A 17,625-nucleotide genomic window follows, 5' to 3' on the forward strand; every position below is an offset into this window, starting at 1 on the left:
GTCCCAGTGGATACTTTCCTCAAAATCACTCCCTGGTGCATTGTTAATGTGTTCTGTCATCGCATATGGTATGATTTATAATGTACTCTAATAAGCATGTGTAGATCCTGGAATGGATACAAAATTTATATCCGCATCCATTCCGGAATCCATGAAAATGCTCCACAGGTATCCGCATCCACATCTGCAGAAGCCTATATCCACAGATATAAAGTGGATATCTCCAGGTTTGCAGCACTCTAAGCATGAGGGAAACATTATGCTACAATGAGACTAACAATTTATTGAGTTAACAACAGTCCTACATAACAAAGGTTATGGGTGTTGGGGTTTTGTTTGTTTGTTTGTTTTTAAGTATGGAAACAACTCATTTTTTGTCACAGATAGGACAGAAGAGAAACATATGAACTAGTCCAACAATCTTTGACTCCTCAAAGGCACTAGGGCATATGGATCTGATTACAGGACCAGGGCCATCAACGATTTTTTGTAGCAAATCTACTTGCGTACACTTTTTTCAAACTTAATTTCCTTGTCTTTTCAACTTTCTTCTGGATTTTTCCTGTATTTATGGAAGACTTGGTTTCCCTTAGTGGGGACATTTCTGTTCTAGATTTCTGATGTCACTTTGATTCTAAAGAGGTTTCCTGTATTTTCAAAATATGATGCATAAAGTTGTGCAGTTTTTCTGAGTGTACCTCTGGTTAAGTGTTTGTTAAATAAAGCCTTATTTTTAATTCTGAGAGAGTTATGCTGATTTTAAAGGTAATCTGCTAAGGTTTTTAAGAATATAGATTTTAACAAAAAACAAAGAGTTTTCAATCGTGGCTAAAAAAATGTATCCCTTTCATAAGAATGGCCATACTGGCTCAGACCAATGGTCCATCTTCCAACAGTAGCCAATGCCAGGTGCCCCAGAGGGAATGAACAGAACAGGTAATCATCAAGTGATCCATCCCCTGTTGCCCATTCCCAGCTGCTGGCAAACAGGCTAGGGACACTTCAGAGCTAATAGGTTCATCAATGGCTATCTTCCATGAATTTATCTAATTCTTTTTTGAACCCTGTTATAGTCTTGGTCTTCAGAACGTCTTCTGACAAAGAGTTCCACAGGTTGACTGTGCGTTGTGTGAAAAAATACTTCTTTTTGATTGTTTTAAACCTGCTGCCTCTTAATTTCATTTGGTGACCTCTAGTTCTTGTGTTATGAGAAGGGGTAAATAACACTTCCTTATTTACTTTCTCCACATCGGGTATGATTTGATAGGCCTCTAGCATATCTCCCCTTAGCCGTCTCTTTTCCAAGCTGAAAAGTCCCAGTCTTATTAATCTCTCCTCATGGATGCTGGTCCATACCTCTAGTCACTTTTGTTGCCGTTTGCTGTACCTTTTCCAATTCCACTATATCTTTTTTGAGATGGGGTGACCAGATCTGCATGCAGTATTTAAGATGTGGGCATACCATGGATTTATATAGAGGCAATATGGTATTTTCTGTCTTATTATAGATCCCTTGCCAAATGATTCCTAACATTCTGTTAGCTTTTTTTGACTGCCACTGCATGTTGAATGGGTGTTTTCAGAGAACTATCCACAATGACTTCATTCTTGAGTGGTAACAGTTAATTTTGAGCCCATCATTTTATATTTTCAGTTGTTGGTTTTAAACCACTTGATTCTTGTCATGTCACATTTCACTGAAGAAACTCGCAGAGTAGGCAAGACCTGAATTTCCAAGGCTAAAGCTTGTTCTTAGTGTTTTACAAAACACTTTCAGGCTTTGCTGACACATAGTTAACCTTGAGAAGAAATGTTCTGGAGAATGCTAGGCAGCTAATGTCTCTTTTGGTGCTGATAAATTTTCAGTTTAAAGGTCAGGAATATCATTATCACTTCTTTCTGTTAAAGTAGGGAAATAATGGATTGGCTCTGGTGACATAGAATGCCACTGTAAGAGGTTTGATAGTCTTGAGTCAGATAAATAGGACAAAGAACGTATCATATTATAGGAATCTTTGAAATTCTAAAATACTAAGGAAGTAATTGTAAAAATGAATTGGAAGGTTTTTAATTAAAAATCGGTATGATAAAAGAACCAATGAAAAAAATATAGAAACAACATTATAGAGTTTGTACAATTCTTCTTAATGTGTGTTGAAATCATATATCAAGTTCTCATAATATCCAAAAATTAAGTATGAAAGAACTATGATTCCCTTTATACTCATCCTAAAACAACCTGTGATGTTTGAGTTGTAAAATTCCCATTTGAGAAGTATTACCACTTCTTCCAGGTAAGCCAGTCTTCCACTACACGTGATTATTAGAGGGGACAGATTTTCAGAACTTTGCAAGCCAGACTTTCATGTGCACAAACTGAGCCCGGTAGTGAGTTGGATGCACTCCTGATTTCAGAACTAGAGACTGGACATGCACAAAAGCAAGTGCACCCAAAAACTGCACGTTTGTAAAGTGGCCTCCTGAAAAATTAAGCAGCAGCAGCAAACTAAGGCCACCTTAATTCTGAATGAGAGCATCCACATGAGGGTTTAATATGTTTTTATTTATGCATATTATCTTCATCACTTTAATTAATTCATTTTCACTTTCCTGAATGTCCTTGCATAAATGAGGCCTGATCTGAGAGTGTATCGGCTGAGTGGGCCAGTCACTACATGATCATCCAATGGAAGTTAAGAGATAGTGATTGACATGGGAGACTCTCTCAGTGCAGCTGAACCGGATGAGAGTGACACAGAGAGAGACAGGCTGATACTGAGAGGAAAAAAAGAGAGCATAGAAGGGAAATTTTATGGTATGTAGCACATTTCAGAAGAACATGGAAGCAAATTCCACTTCAGAGTCTGTAATGCAATGTGAACATCATTACTAAAAATCCCTACTACTAATAACGTGCATTAGTAAGGAGAACATCTACCCAACTCAAAGAACTGCATTAACAACAGAACTGCAAAACACGGAGAAATAAAAATGAATGAAAACCAGGACAATTTTATGAATTTTAAAAAGCAGAAAAAAAACCTCAACTACAAAAACACAATGGGAAAGGAAAGGTTTCCACGCTCTTATTTCTTAGCATCTTTCTGGAGGTTTATAGACCATCTGAGAGTGTCCTCTGACCGGCTGCTGAGAGAGGTCGCAGCATGAGTTGGCGTATATCTATACTGCAGTTAAATAGCTTTGGCTGGCCCATGTTAGCTGACTTGGGTAGCGGGGCTGTAAAATTGTAGTGCCGATGCTCGGGCTGGACTCAAGCTTTGAGACCCTCCCCCTTTGTGGGGTCCCAGAGCTCAGGCTCCAGCCCAAGCATCTAGACGGCAGTTTTACAATCCCGTAGCTTGAGCCTCATGAGACCGATTTAGTTGACACAGGCTAGCTGTGGATGTTTAATTGCAGTGTAGTCATACGCTTGGAGGCTTATAGAGTGCACTGGCCTCCTCCACTGTTGTTGTGCCCTTGCCAGTGCCATAGCGGTCACTGCCATAGTGGATGGGTGGTGGCAAGGAGACATCGTGGCACTGAGAGACTAGTATGTTGGCTGTTCAGTATGTCAGTTATTAGATGTTGATCAATCTAATGTTTACCATTTCCTAACTTATTTTTTCAGGTACAGTCTCACCTAAATATTGCATCAGCAGTAGAAATGTCATTTAATAGACAGAATTTTATGATGACTACTGTACATTATTAGCTTCTGTCACATTAATCTATGGTCTCTTGTTCTTGCAGCCTAAACTTAGCATGGCCAAATGCAGGAGAAATGTGGAAAACTTTCTGGATGCATGTAGGAAACTGGGTATACCAGAGGTAATTTTTAATTATGTCCATCAATATCATATGACCTAAAACGCACCAAAAAGCATAAATTGTGTGTTATTTTACAGTTGAAGGCTCTTTATTTTATATATCACTAAAATTATTCATGTCTTATTTTATGAAATATTACAGTACAACATTTACACCCTCATTCAACAATACACTTATGTATACTCTTAGCTTTAAGCACATGAATTGTCCTATTAAGGTGTTCATATGAGATATTCACGAGTTTATAGTCCTACCATCTTTAGTGAGACTATTGTGATTAAAGGCATTGCTGGATTGGGGTCTAATTCTCCTCATGACTAAGAAATAACTGAATTTTGTGAATTAGAAGACTCAGCAATGAAACTAGTATAATATATAACAAAATGGATAATAGACATTTTTGAAAACATGCCTGTTTTGCCATAGATAGGTAGATAAGAGTATTTTCAGTTATCTCAATACCTCCTTATATTTCCTATGGAAAATAACTAGTAAATACATCAAGTAGATATTAGTTTTATATAAGGAAAAAATAGCAAGTTTTTAAAGAATGATAATTATGTTTTACTTGGTGCTTTTATTTTACAAGCTTAGTTTAGTTTTAAGTATTTATACTTTATACTATATTATTGCATATTTTGTAGTACATTTTGTCAAAGAAATTGGTAATATAAGATCTCAGCACTCTGTTACATTTTTGCTGAGATGTAAAGAGAGGAATGTGCAGATTAGCAAAATGCAAATGAGTGAGGTTCTACGGTGACATTAAAATATCATTGTAGAAATGACAAAATGGAGTAAACTCAAGAAAGTTTAAGATTTTACATTTTCAGGTTTCTATAGAGAATGCCAGTAGTCCATATTCTGATAAAAATTACACTGGAGTAACTCATTCTGATACAATTTAATTACTCTGGATTTATGCTGATGCAGTTTAGATCAGAATCTGTTCCAGTATCTAAAAATATGTCTGATATAATTAAAGACAATTTCATTTCAAGCAATTGGCCTTCAGTATGAGGAATTAGTTTGTGTACAAACTAATTTTTAATGCAGGAAAATATAAAGCTACAAACATAAAACTGTACATTACTTAATATTGTCATTGTATTTTTGCCAACAGTATAACTAAGGCTCAGAGAGCACTTCTATTTTAAAGTTTACTTTCAGGAGTCTAAAAACATGTTTAGTTTTGTTTTTACTTTGGGATGAGACTTGAATACAAGGTTTTTAAATTATGAAAGGATTCCTTTTTCAGAATATGAAGAAATTCATTAGTCTGACCTCTATTTGAAGGACAGGAAAACAAACAGTGTTTTTTCCCGTTCTGCAATTTGAAGAGGGACTGGGAGGGGGGATTGTTCTTATAACTACAATGAATTTCTGTTAAAATTAAATTTTGTAATCTGTAGTGTTATGAACTAGGTCTCTGTTTTAAAAATGATTATATTGACCAGCTGTTAGAGTTGTTTAATGCACAGTAACTTCTTTCATAAAGTTATGTAATGTAAAATATTCATGATAATATTAGAATGGCCGCATATTGTGGACTAAAAGATTAGTTTCAGAAATCAGATGGCATATCTCCCTGTCATGAGAATATTGTGTCAAAATGTATGCAGTCTGTGTGTGGAATGTTTAGTGAGATGTGAGCCACCCTTTGATGCACTCATAATCAAGTGTTGCCAGGAAGTGGCCTTTTGGGGGAAGGGAGAGGAGGAAAGTGCCTGGTTTTAACTGGGTCTTTTAAAAAAAGAAAATCAGTTGCCATAAAAATATCCAAGGAGCAGTATATTAACATGACATCCCTTGAATGCCACAGCACAGTATGACAAGCTCAGATGAGGCAATAATCTTAAATCTGAATTTCCTTGTTGAATTGCAGTAAATCAGTTTACTGGGTAACAACAATTGTTGTTGTTTTAATGTTAGTGAGTAAGCAGAGACAACACCTAACTGTTGATAGTGTTGGGGCACAATTTAAAGGTTCTAGTGGTATGCAGTGGGGTTCATGGCAAGACATATAAACTCTGGGAGAAATCTGGCGGGTGGGAGGCATATGACCCCACCTGACCCCACCCCCTACGCATCACCTCTGTGAGTAAGAGTTTATATTTGTTTTTGTCTTTGCAGCTTTCAATGAAATATAAACTTCCTCTGCTAATATTGCAGACTTGTTATAGATTTTTGGCATCATTTGACTAACTGTTTGTATACTGCATGTTTTCAGGGAGGGTTAAACAAAGGGTCAGATCTCATAAATCTAAATAAACAAACATTAGTTCCTACCCGTATAAAATTTAATTAACTTAAATATCAAGTACATTTGTTTGAGGTTTTAATTTATAAGAGATCTTGTGGAATTCTGTAAGAGAATTCAGGCTTACTAAGCATGGATGGCAATTGACAAATTTACTGCTATACTTTGTGGAAAATACATTGTGTTTCAGAACTTAGATAAGTGAAAGTGTTTGGAGTTTGCTGTGTGTTAGTGAGTGAGAGAGAGAAAATGTTGGACACAAAGATCAGTGGTAGGTAGATATGATTGTGTGAGTAGCTAGCAGGATGCCAAAGCCCAGATAGATCAAGAATCTATCTAGGAACAATATGCTGTAAAAGTGCCGAGAAAGACATTTTTCACTTTCTAACATTTGCAGGTATGTTCATTGTTCTTATATAGCCTAACAGTCTCAGGAGAATCCAGCAATAGGAATACAACATTTGCAATGAATTGTTTTCTTTTCTGAACAGATTACCGTTAAGCTCCAGCCCTTTCTTGGCAGCACCTATGTCTACTAATCCACACCACAGAGTGGCATTTCTCATGTGATTCCAATCACATTAAGAGATGTTTCTGGAGGAAAAATGGATGATCTGGGATGGGCTGAATGCTGTTTCAGTACAAGAGGGTGATCAAAATGGAAGATTTTAAATATGTTTAAACAGAAGGGGGCTTTCAGTGGACTAAGGCGGCATGCTATTTAGTGATAGTGCTGAAGGGAACTCCAGAACCATACGCTCACTGAGCTTCATGACTGACCTTGAGACAAGTGTAGCATGAAAGTGCAAAGATGCAATGTGGTTTGGAGGATGATAATTTTACAGGAGAATGAGTCCTGGGTTTCAGCTTTTTCAGCCCCCAGTTGACGGTGAGAGATTGTTGAGTGTCACAAAAGGATTCTCCAGAGATCTTGCCAAGGTCCTTGAGCAAAACAAAGGAATTCAGGACATACAGTATTTTAAATCAGTGGCTCTCAACCTTTCCAGACTATTTTAGTGCTTGAACGAGTCTGATTTGTCTTGTGTACCCTCAACTTTCACCTCACTTAAAAACTACTTGCTTACAAAATCAGACATAAAAATACAAGTGTCACAGCACCCTATTACAGAAAAATTGCTGATTTTCTCATTTTCACCATATAATTTATAAAATTAAATCACTTGTAATATAAATATTGTACTTACATTTCAGTGTATAGTAGTATATGGAGCAGTATAACCAAGTCATTGTCTGTATGAAAATTTAGTTTGTACGGACTTCACTAGTGCATTTTATGTAGCCTGTTGTAAAACTAGGCAAATAGCTAGACGAGTTGATGTACCCCCTGGAAGACCTCTGTACACCCCCAGGGGTACACGTGCCCCTTGTTGAGAACCACTGTTTTAAATGAATAAACAGGCAGGGGAAAAAACAGAGTCCATCTTTGTACGTAAAAGCTCACTTTTTGGCTTTGAAATTCACCTTTAATATTAATACATGTACGAACATACTGTTGAGGTACTCAGTCATCTGCCCACAGCATTTTGCCTGTCAGGAGTGCTCAGAGTTATAAGGACACTTACAGGTCAATGAATTTGGAAGTTTTGTCTTGACACGAAGTAAAATATGTCCAGGATTTGATGTATAATGTGATTATAGTATAATCATATCAGGGACAAAAGAGAGATACAGAGGGAATACAAGAGGGAATGCAGAGGGGAAATCTAATGAATATCTTAGATGTGTGTGTATACAGATGCAGGAAATATTGGGAACATACAGGAAGAATTAGAAATATTAGTGAATAATCACAATTATGACATAATTGGCATCACAGAGACTTGGTGAGATAATTCATATGACTGGAATATCAGTATAGAAGGGTAGAGCTTATTCAGGAAGGACAGGCTGAGAAAAAAGGGAGGTGGTGTAGCCATTTATATCAAAGATGTATGTGTTTGCACTGAGATTGAGATAGAAGTTGGAGGCAGACCTTTTGAAAGTCTCTGGGTAAGGATAAAAAAAACTAGGGTGATCCCATGGTGGGGGTCTCCTACAGACCACTTAATCATGAAGAAGAGATGGATGAGGCTTTTTGGAACAACTAACAAACTCATCCAAAGGACAGGACTGGGTAGTGATGGGCGACTTCAACTATCAAGACATCTGTTTGGAAAATAACAGAGCAGGCCGCAGATTATCCAACAAATTCATGGAGTGCATAGAAGACAACTTTTTATGGCAGGAGGTGTGGAGAAAGCAAGTAGGGGAGAACCTGTTCTAGATTTGATTCTGACAAATAGGGAGGAACTGGTTGAGATTTGAAGGTGAAAGGTAGCTTGTGTGAAAGTGAACATGAAATGAGAGATTTCATAATTCTAAGGAATGGTAGGAGGGAAAACAGTAGAATAAAGACAATGGATTTCAAGAAGGCAAACTTTAGCAAAAGGGGATTGCAAGCCTATTGTAGAGGGGTCCTAGTATTGGGCACTGCCTTCAGAGCTGGGCACCCGGCCAGCAGCTGCTGCTCTCTGGCTGCCCAGCTCTTAAGGCAGCGCCGTCAGCAGCAGCAGTAGCACAGAAATAAGGGTAGCAATACTGCAACCTCCCCTACAATAACCTTGCGACCCCTGCCCCATACACACACACACACGCACACACACACACCCCTCCTTTTTGGGACAGGATCCTTACACTTACACCACCATGGAAATTTCAGCTTTAAATAGCTGAAATCATGAAATTTATTATTTTTTAAAATTCTATGACTGTGAAATTGACCAAAATGGACTGTGAATTTGGTAGCGCCTTACTTATAGTAAAAGGTAAAAGTACACAAAATACCAGATTTCATAAGGGAGACTCCTATCAATGGTTCACAGTCAATCTGGAAAGGCATATTGAGTGGGATCCTGCAGGGATCTGACCTGAGTCCAGTTCTATTCTATATCTTCATAAATTATTTGGATAATGGCATAAATGGTATGCTTATAAGGTTTGTGGAAGATGCCAAACTGGGAGGAGTTGCAAGAACTTTGGAGGATACTATTAGAATTCAAAATGATCTTGAGAAACTATAAAAATGATCTGAAATAAATAGGATGAAAATTCAATAAGGACATGTGCAAAGTACTACACGTAGGAAGGAACAATCATTTGCATACATACAAAATGGGAGATGACTGCCTAAGGAGGGTACAGAAAAGCATCTGGGAGTTCTACTGCATCGCAAACTAAGTATGAGTTTACAGAGTAATACTGTTGCAAAAAAAGCAAACATCATTCTGGGATGTATTGTCAGCAAGACACAAGAAATAATTCTTCTTCTTAACTATGCAATGACAAGGCCCGAGCACCACATTTCGGGAAGGATGTGGACAACGTGATGAAAGTCCAAAGGAGGGCAACCAAAATGGTGAAAAGGTTTAGAAAACATGATACACGAGGAAAAATTGAAAAAATTAGGTTTGTTTAGTCTGGAAGAGAGAAGACTGAGGGGGAACATAAGTCTTCAAATATGTAAAAGGTTGTTAGAAAGAGAAGGGGGATAAATTGTTCTCCTTAATTACTGAGGGCAGGACACAAAATGTTGGGCTTAAATTCCAGTGAGGGAGATTTAAGTTAGACAGTAGGAAAACCTTCCTAACTGTAAGGGTATTAAAGCCCTGGAACAGGTTACCTAGGGAGGTTGTAGAATCTCCATCATTGGTGGTCTCCTGCATCTGACGAAGTGGGTATTCACCCACGAAAGCTCACGCTCCAAAACGTCTGTTAGTCTATAAGGTGCCACAGGATTCTCTGCTGCTTTTACAGATCCAGACTAACACGGCTACCCCTCTGATAAGAAAAAGACAAACACTTGTCAAGTGGTAACTGAACTAGATGATCTGTCTAGGTCCCATCCAGTCTTACATTTCTATGGTTCTGTTATCCAGATTTAAATGTTCTTTTGGACTTGGTTGCATAAATATGCCCCAGAATGTAAGATGTCTTTAATACCAAGAAAACAACATTAAGCCTACCTAGTGTCTTTACGACCGCAAAATAATCTTCAAAATATGAAGTGAATGTTAACCCATGCAGTAGTGGCTGTCAGTCTTCAGACAGTTTGAAACAGTAGCTTTGAGACAAGTATAAACTGTCCCCATTAGTCTCAATGGGATGTTAACTCTGATACCTAATGAAGGCAAATTGTTTACCATTTCACAGGTGATCATTTTAGCAGAATCAAGCAATTGTACTTTGCCATCACCGATGGATGTAGGTAGTGGAACAGGTGTCACGCAGCAGTTAGTTGCTGTTAAAGCTTGATCTTATAACCAATCTGTTAGTTGTTTTCACTGCTACAGCTATATTTGCACCCCCCAGTTTTCCATTCACATTCGTATTCTGACCAGTTGCCTCACCAGTTTGTTCCAGAGACTTTCATGGAGTTGCAATGCAATTATATCAGGTATGGATTTTTCCCACTGTGCTAGGCAATATATGCTATTTGGACTACAGTATGGTTGCAAGTGGTATAGTATGTTGTTAAAATCTTAACTCTGAGTTTCCTAGGTAGGTATTTATCATATAGTACATACACATAGGTATATGTTCTTTCATGCAATTCTGAGTACGCACCATTGAGATTTTATTTTTAGAAATTAAAATATTATGGGCTTGGTTTTCAAAACTGTACACCTGATTTGTTTGCGCAATTTACTGCAGATGCATGAATAATCAGAGGAGCTTGTGCATGCAAACAATCAATTATGTGATTAAGCTCCGTATCGATCTGTCTGGAAACTGCATGATCCATGTAGGCTTGCAGCTGCACATATGTTTAAAAAATCACTAGTAGCTGGGACAATACCTGTGCTTAGATTTTTAGTTGTTACTACTACTAATTGTGCTTTTAATGAGGAGAGCAGAATGTTTGAATTTGTTGATTATCCAAGCATAATGTTGTACCCTTTAGCTATATGATGATTGTTTTGTTTTAGTATTTTAGTTTTACATCAAATTCACATCAGAGTCACTAAAATTGTGATCACGTAGGTGGAAATACTATATTTAGTTATTGAAAAGAAAGAGAATATTGTATCCTGAGCTCCCGTTCAGAAGCACTAGATGGCATCTATAATATGAAAGATTCTACCTAGTACCAGCAGGGGAAAATGGTCTATCATGCTTGAAATATTTACTAATTTGAGAAGTATTTACTTTTCATATTCAGACACTTACAGAGCAAATAAATTTGCAGAATAGTCAGGCTCTTCTCAGGCTTGGTCTGATTTCACCAGTTTAAACACTAAACAGCAGTTCTTGTAGGAAGTTCCCTTTGCATGCTTTGGCAACTTCTGCATGATTTCTTTCCTTGAATACTCTTCCATTGGCAAGTCTCTGGTCAGCACATTCCTCACTGTCTGTAAAATTAGACCTATTACCAGCTGCTTTCATTCTTCAGTAACTCTGAAATTACTTCTCTCCAGTCTGCTCCAAAGGTATCTATTGTTATTTAAAAAAAAAAAAAAAAAGCAACATCCGTGTTTAAAATGATATGAAATTACATTAATTTAGCTTCAAAATATTTCGGGGTTTTTTTGATTGAGTATGTTTTTGACAAGTATGAGATTAGTCTGTTGTACTCTATTAGAAAGCTAATACAACGTTTGTTAGTTTTATTAGTGACTTCGGTAAAACATATATTTCATATCTGCGTTGGTGAGATTTTGGTTTTAACAGGTTCTCTGCTCAAAAATGAGCATTTCAAGTTCACAAGTCTGTGGATTTTATATTTCTTTAAATCTTATCTTTTAATTCAGATTTACAAACGAAAGTTAGTATTGTTTTTAAACTCTGTGTGTGTCCCTCTTTTTTTCTAAATTCAAGTACTGTTCCTTTGAGATTTATATGACATTTGAATCTGGAGTTAGAAGCATGCTTCTGCTCTGAAAAGTGACTGTGTAAAAATGGCTCCACCATCACGAATCAGATCTTTTCTTTGTGTATATTCAGTGTTGCATTGATCGCTTGAGTAACAAAATTAAGTTTTTACAGCTTTCTACTCCTGTGAAAGTTAGAGCCAACAATGGTAAGATAGAACGAGATGAATTCTCTTCCTTCTTGTATCTCATCACCACAGTTGCTTACTGAGGCCTGGTTTGCACATAAAATTTAGGTTGACATAGCTACATCTCTCAGGGGGTGTGAAAAATCCACACCCCTGAGCGATTTAGCTTTGTGTACCTAACCCTCAGTGTAGATGCAGCAAGGTCAACAGAAGAATGCTTCTGTCGACCTAACTACCATTGCTCAGCGAGATAGTGTTTCTGTTCTGTCTTTCCATCAGCGTAGGCTGCATCTACACTATGAGCTTAGGTATAAGCCTACGGCACCATAGCTATGCCAGTATTGTCCCCGTAGTGCAGACATGACCTAAGTTTCAATCAGTCACATCAGTGTAAACCTACTGATATTTACTGAGATGTCATAGGTGTAACTGAAGGCCTGAGCAAGACCTTTATTACTGATGATGATTTGCACAGAGGAAAGATCCCAGATTGACTTTATGATCCCAGGTTGAAAGTGCAAGGCTGAAGATTAGAAAAAAAAACCCACTATCTACTAGCAAATTTGCTCTGGAAACTTTTGATATGCAATAACCATGGATTCTGTGGGGCAAGTTCTGTAGACAAGTTTCCCTACAGAAATTCTGCAGTCATTTCTCAGAGTAGAAGAGCTCTTCAATGCTTTTGAAAATTTAATAATTAATTAAGACTACATTGTGAAACTTGATAGCATTAAAGTATTTTATAGCGCTAAGCCTGCAGATTTTTCATGTTTTATTATTATATAGTAGGAATTTTTTTCCTTTAATAACTGAATATATTTGGCCCAGAACAAGTTGGAACTTACTTCTGAAATGGGGTGATGTCTTTCCTACATCTTACACAACTTAATTTTTTTTAAAGATACTCTTACTTACATGTATACATTGAGTTAAGTATTGATAGTGAGTTTGTGTGTAAAGGAGATTGGAGTAAAAATACACATCATATTGTTTTCATCTTGCAAAATTTAAAATGATCAGTGTGCACTTTGGGTTTTATTTTCTGTAATGATAACCGAATATAATGCCTGCTTATCGTGAATATCATTGCTCAGTACAATTTTCTTAATGCAACAAGTTGCTTGGATGTTTGTATTCCAATTTAAATAGCTACATATGGGCATTTATATCTTCCAAAAATGTCTGAATAGCCTAGGTTCACATGTTTTTAATTTTAAAATTTTAAATAAGGAGCCGTAAACTCCTCAGTTTGGAAATTTTCTTAAACTAATCAGTATCATTTCTCTTTCTTTCAATTTTCATCCCAGAGTACCAGCCAAAGTAAACAATTTAATCACCAGATTTTTAAGGCACATGTGATGTTAGGTGAACAATTGTATGTATGTTCATAACAATTTATTTTTTTAGTGTGTTTTCCTGAGATTTCAGTATCATGGTTTGTCTCAACTGCTAAGAGAACTTTCTTGCTTTTATAGGGGCCTGTTCTTGCAAAATCTTAATCATGCAATTAGTCCTGTTTAAGTGATTGAATGGGATTACATCTATAAAGGTTTGCAGGATTGAGCTCTTAGCTTGCACCGTATATTTGTGCTAGTGTTTCGATATTGTTAGATAGCTTAATTATTTAGAGGAAACAAAAGCAAGATGGTGCATGAAGTAAATTAAGGGAATAATTGAAAGAAACAATATATTCCTACATATTTATACTCATAATAGAATACTGTAATACTTTATCAAACTCTATCTTTTTGTATTTTTAATTTTATGCACTGTTTTTTTCTGTTCTAATGGCTGCCCTTCGGGATAGGCTGACCTCTGCTCTCCGTATGACATCCTGCAGTCGGATATTCGTCACATTCGAAAGACTGTTGACACTCTGCTGGCCCTCGGGGAGAAAACCCCACAATCAACTTCTGCCTTTCGCTCCTGGGATCTAATAGGCTTTTGTCTTTTCCACATACTTTTTATAGTCTTGATGTACATAACTTATCACTGGAATGCGCTAACAGCATAACCTGTTTGCATGTGCATACAAACTTTCTGCTTTATCTCTGACACATTACAGGTACTTTAATTTCCTTCCTTTGTCTCACAAACTTCCACCCCCCTGTAACCTCTCTGTTAACCTCTTGACTAGAGGTAGCAGAAACTTGAATTGATTGTAGAGGGAAATCTGCCCCTCCACGTCCCCAACCCTAGCTTAAATGCATACATGTATCTTGATTTTGCAGCTTGTTTCCTTCCACACTGCCTGGGTCGCTCACAGATTGTGGAGATGCAGTAAACTGCATCTATACCATTTGGGCTGTAGTCTCATCAGATCTTATAAACTAAGCAGCATTGAGCCTGGTCAGTGTTTGGAGGTGAGAACCCAAGGAACACCCAGCTGCTGAAGCAAATGATACTGGCATTTCAGAAGATGGCAGTATTCTCTTTGAGTATGTGTTATGTTTGTTAGAGGTGCCATCTTCCAAATGAAGAATAGAAACCACGGTCCTTAGCACTTGTTGTAAGAGTGAGTGTTTACTCTGGTGTTTTGGTCAAAGTCCAGTTTATGGTCATTACAATTCCCCCCCTCCCCGCCCTAAATTTTTTTCTCCAGTTTCTTTTGGAAAGTAATCTTCTCTTTCCCTGTCAAACTGTGTAGTGTTGCTGTCCGTTTTTAAATACATGCCACGTTCCATGCAAAATTACGAAGAACTCAGAATTTGTAAGGGAACTTAGGGTCTTTCAGGATGAAGGTAATGGAGACAACATGGTGCAGAGAGTGGGTACTGGCAGACCCAGGCATTGTCACTGTCTCTACCACTCATTCTTTCTGTGACATTGGGCAAGTTACATAATATTCTTGTCTGTTTCCTCATTTATAAAAACAGGGATGATAATATTCTGTAACACATCTGAGAAGACTTCTTTAACAATATGTAGAGATGTTTATTTAGTTGTTTTCCCTTCACTTTGAGATCTGCAGGTGAAAAGCTTTATATACATGCTAATTATTTCATATTATGAAATGTAAACATAAATTATGTCACTAAAATATCAGTTTAGCTAACCTAAGAATACCAATCCCCTGAATACATAAATATACTCATTTAGGAATTCCTCTTAGGCTTTGTAACTGTAACTAAGGCCAGCTCTACTCTAGAGAGGTAGGTCAACCCAGAGACGTTGCTCAGGGGTATGAAAAATCCACACCCCTGAGCGACATAGCTAAGCCCTAAACCCTGGGGTAGACTGTGTGAAGTCGACAGAAGAATTCTTCCCTTGACTTAGCTGTTGCGTCTTAAGAAGTAGATTAACTACAGTCACAGAAGAACCCCTCGCATCACTGTAGTGAGTGTCTACACTGAAGTACTACAGCAATGCAGCTGTAGCACTTCTAGTGAAGACAAAACCTACATTGTTATTCTCCAAACATTCATTTGTTACACCTACAGTACCAGACTCCTCTTTTCACAGTTGTTGGTGATGATAATATATAACATTGTTATAGACATTCGATCACTATACCTCAGGGCTGAGTAAAATATACCTTCAACTTCCACATAATAAAGACTGTAATGTTTCTGTAGATTATAAATCTCAGCATAATGCAAAAGTGAAACAGAACTGCCTGCCCTTCTCTTACAAGTCAAGTATCCCCACCTGAATTGAGGAATAAAGGTTGAAAGTGACTTAAAGATACAATACATATCTGATGCATCTTCTTCAGAGTGCTTCAGAAGGCCGTCCCTATGCTATTCCTCATAGTATTGTACTCAGAATACCCACCACTCCACACGTTGGAAATTATAGTGTTTCTCCACCTTAGGGCTATTCTCCATAATGGGAATTCATCTACATAGACTTGGTGCACTCTGCTTTTTAGGTGCTGAATATCTGCCCCATATGTTAAAAGTAGTGTGTGCTGTGATATGCCCACATATCCCATTTACAGATTGTGATTTTATATCTGCTCCTTCTATATGTTCTCCCCATTGATACCAGGGGTTTTCCCATTGCAATGACAGGATGCTCATCAGGAAATTTCAAAACTCTTTGTAATCTGTTCGAAAGTTGCAGCTACTCATATTTACTATATATTAGGTCATCTGGTCTGTACCTCCATACAAGTAATAGCAATTGCTTAATTTAACATACAGTTACAATCCAGTTCATAAATATTTTGTTTTTTTCTGACAAGCCAAAAGTCTGTAGATAGAATATGTGGCATTGTCCTAGCACTGAAAGTACTTAAAAGGCATCTGTTCAGGTAGCATGCAGTTTAATACCCTTTCAGCTGCCTCTTCACTTCATAGAGGTATTCTCAAAGCTTTACTAGTTGGAGATGCTTTTGGACATGATCCAGCTCCTGTTGAGGTCATTGGTAAGATCGCCATTGATTTAATGGCAGCTGGATCAGGCCCTTAGCGAATAAAGGTGAAATCCTATTTTTCTGTTTCAAAAGCTATAATGACATCACTGCCTATCTCTGCAATATTGCCTGAAAAGGAAACGTCCTTGGCATTTTACTCATTAAAAACTAGCACCACTTCCATGTATAGAAATTAAGATCTCAGGAGTCAAGCATAATTTTTTAGTAGACTCTTAGCAATTACTTCATTCCCTCATATTTTAATACATGATCTGAGTGTTAGGTAGAAAGAAGAGAATTGCACAATAGGAATTTTTTAATCCATTCCACTTTATGTACAATAAAAAATGCAATTCTTATTCACTAGCTCTCATCTCACAAATCTGAATACTGACATGTGAGATTCTGATGCATTTGAATTTCTTTTGCTGTTTAATATACTTATCTATCATTATTAGGGGTTTGGAATTAATTCTCCTTTTAGCTTAAGGCTGTTGTGTTCTTAGAATATTAAAGTGAAATTGTCAGGTACTTAGGCAAAATATTTGATCTATTTTAAAATAATATGGAAAGGAATGTCTCTGGAATTTGAAGATCCTGATTTGTAAAAGGCCCCCACCTCCCTTCTGAGTTGGAGATGTAAAATTTTGTTTCTGAAAATATTTGTGCCTACAATTAATTACAGGTGCAGTTCGTAACATTGAGGTTACTTATTTACAGCAACTGCAAATGCTGTTAATAATGAATGTAATATTGCACATGCATATGTGAAATCTGTTTCTTTAAATCAGGCCCTATGTATGTGAAAGGACACTAATCTTTCACTGTGACGTTTTTAAAAGCCACTTCTACACACACATCAAACCAGTGATTTTAGTTCCTGTGCTCCATCTGTTGCAACATAAACAGTGTTCCCAAAGATGTGCAGATATTGTCAGTGATGCTGAGATACGAACAAGGAAAGGTATAAACGTGAAAAGTAATAACTAGAGCAGGAGTTCTTAGCCTTTTTCTTTCTGAGCCCCCCCCCCAACCTGGATGATCCCTCAAGGTCCCTTCCAGTCCTAGAATCTATGAATCCTATAAACACTTCAAAGCCCACTTGTGTCACAACAACAGGTTTTC

At 37.2% G+C, this 17,625-nt stretch overlaps 1 protein-coding gene across 1 annotated transcript in view; it reads left to right on the forward strand.

Moving 5' to 3' along the window:
* Positions 1-17,625, forward strand: part of LRCH1 (leucine rich repeats and calponin homology domain containing 1) — a 156,853-nt gene that overhangs the window by 130,314 nt on the left and 8,914 nt on the right. Inside the window, exon 19 of the mRNA XM_075065407.1 lies at positions 3,679-3,828. Within this exon, the coding sequence (XP_074921508.1) occupies positions 3,679-3,828 (150 nt within the window). The remainder of the gene's footprint in view (positions 1-3,678; positions 3,829-17,625) is intronic.

This window comes from Chelonoidis abingdonii, chromosome 1, assembly GCF_003597395.2.
Source record: "Chelonoidis abingdonii isolate Lonesome George chromosome 1, CheloAbing_2.0, whole genome shotgun sequence".
In the NCBI taxonomy this organism is placed as follows: domain Eukaryota; kingdom Metazoa; phylum Chordata; order Testudines; family Testudinidae; genus Chelonoidis; species Chelonoidis abingdonii.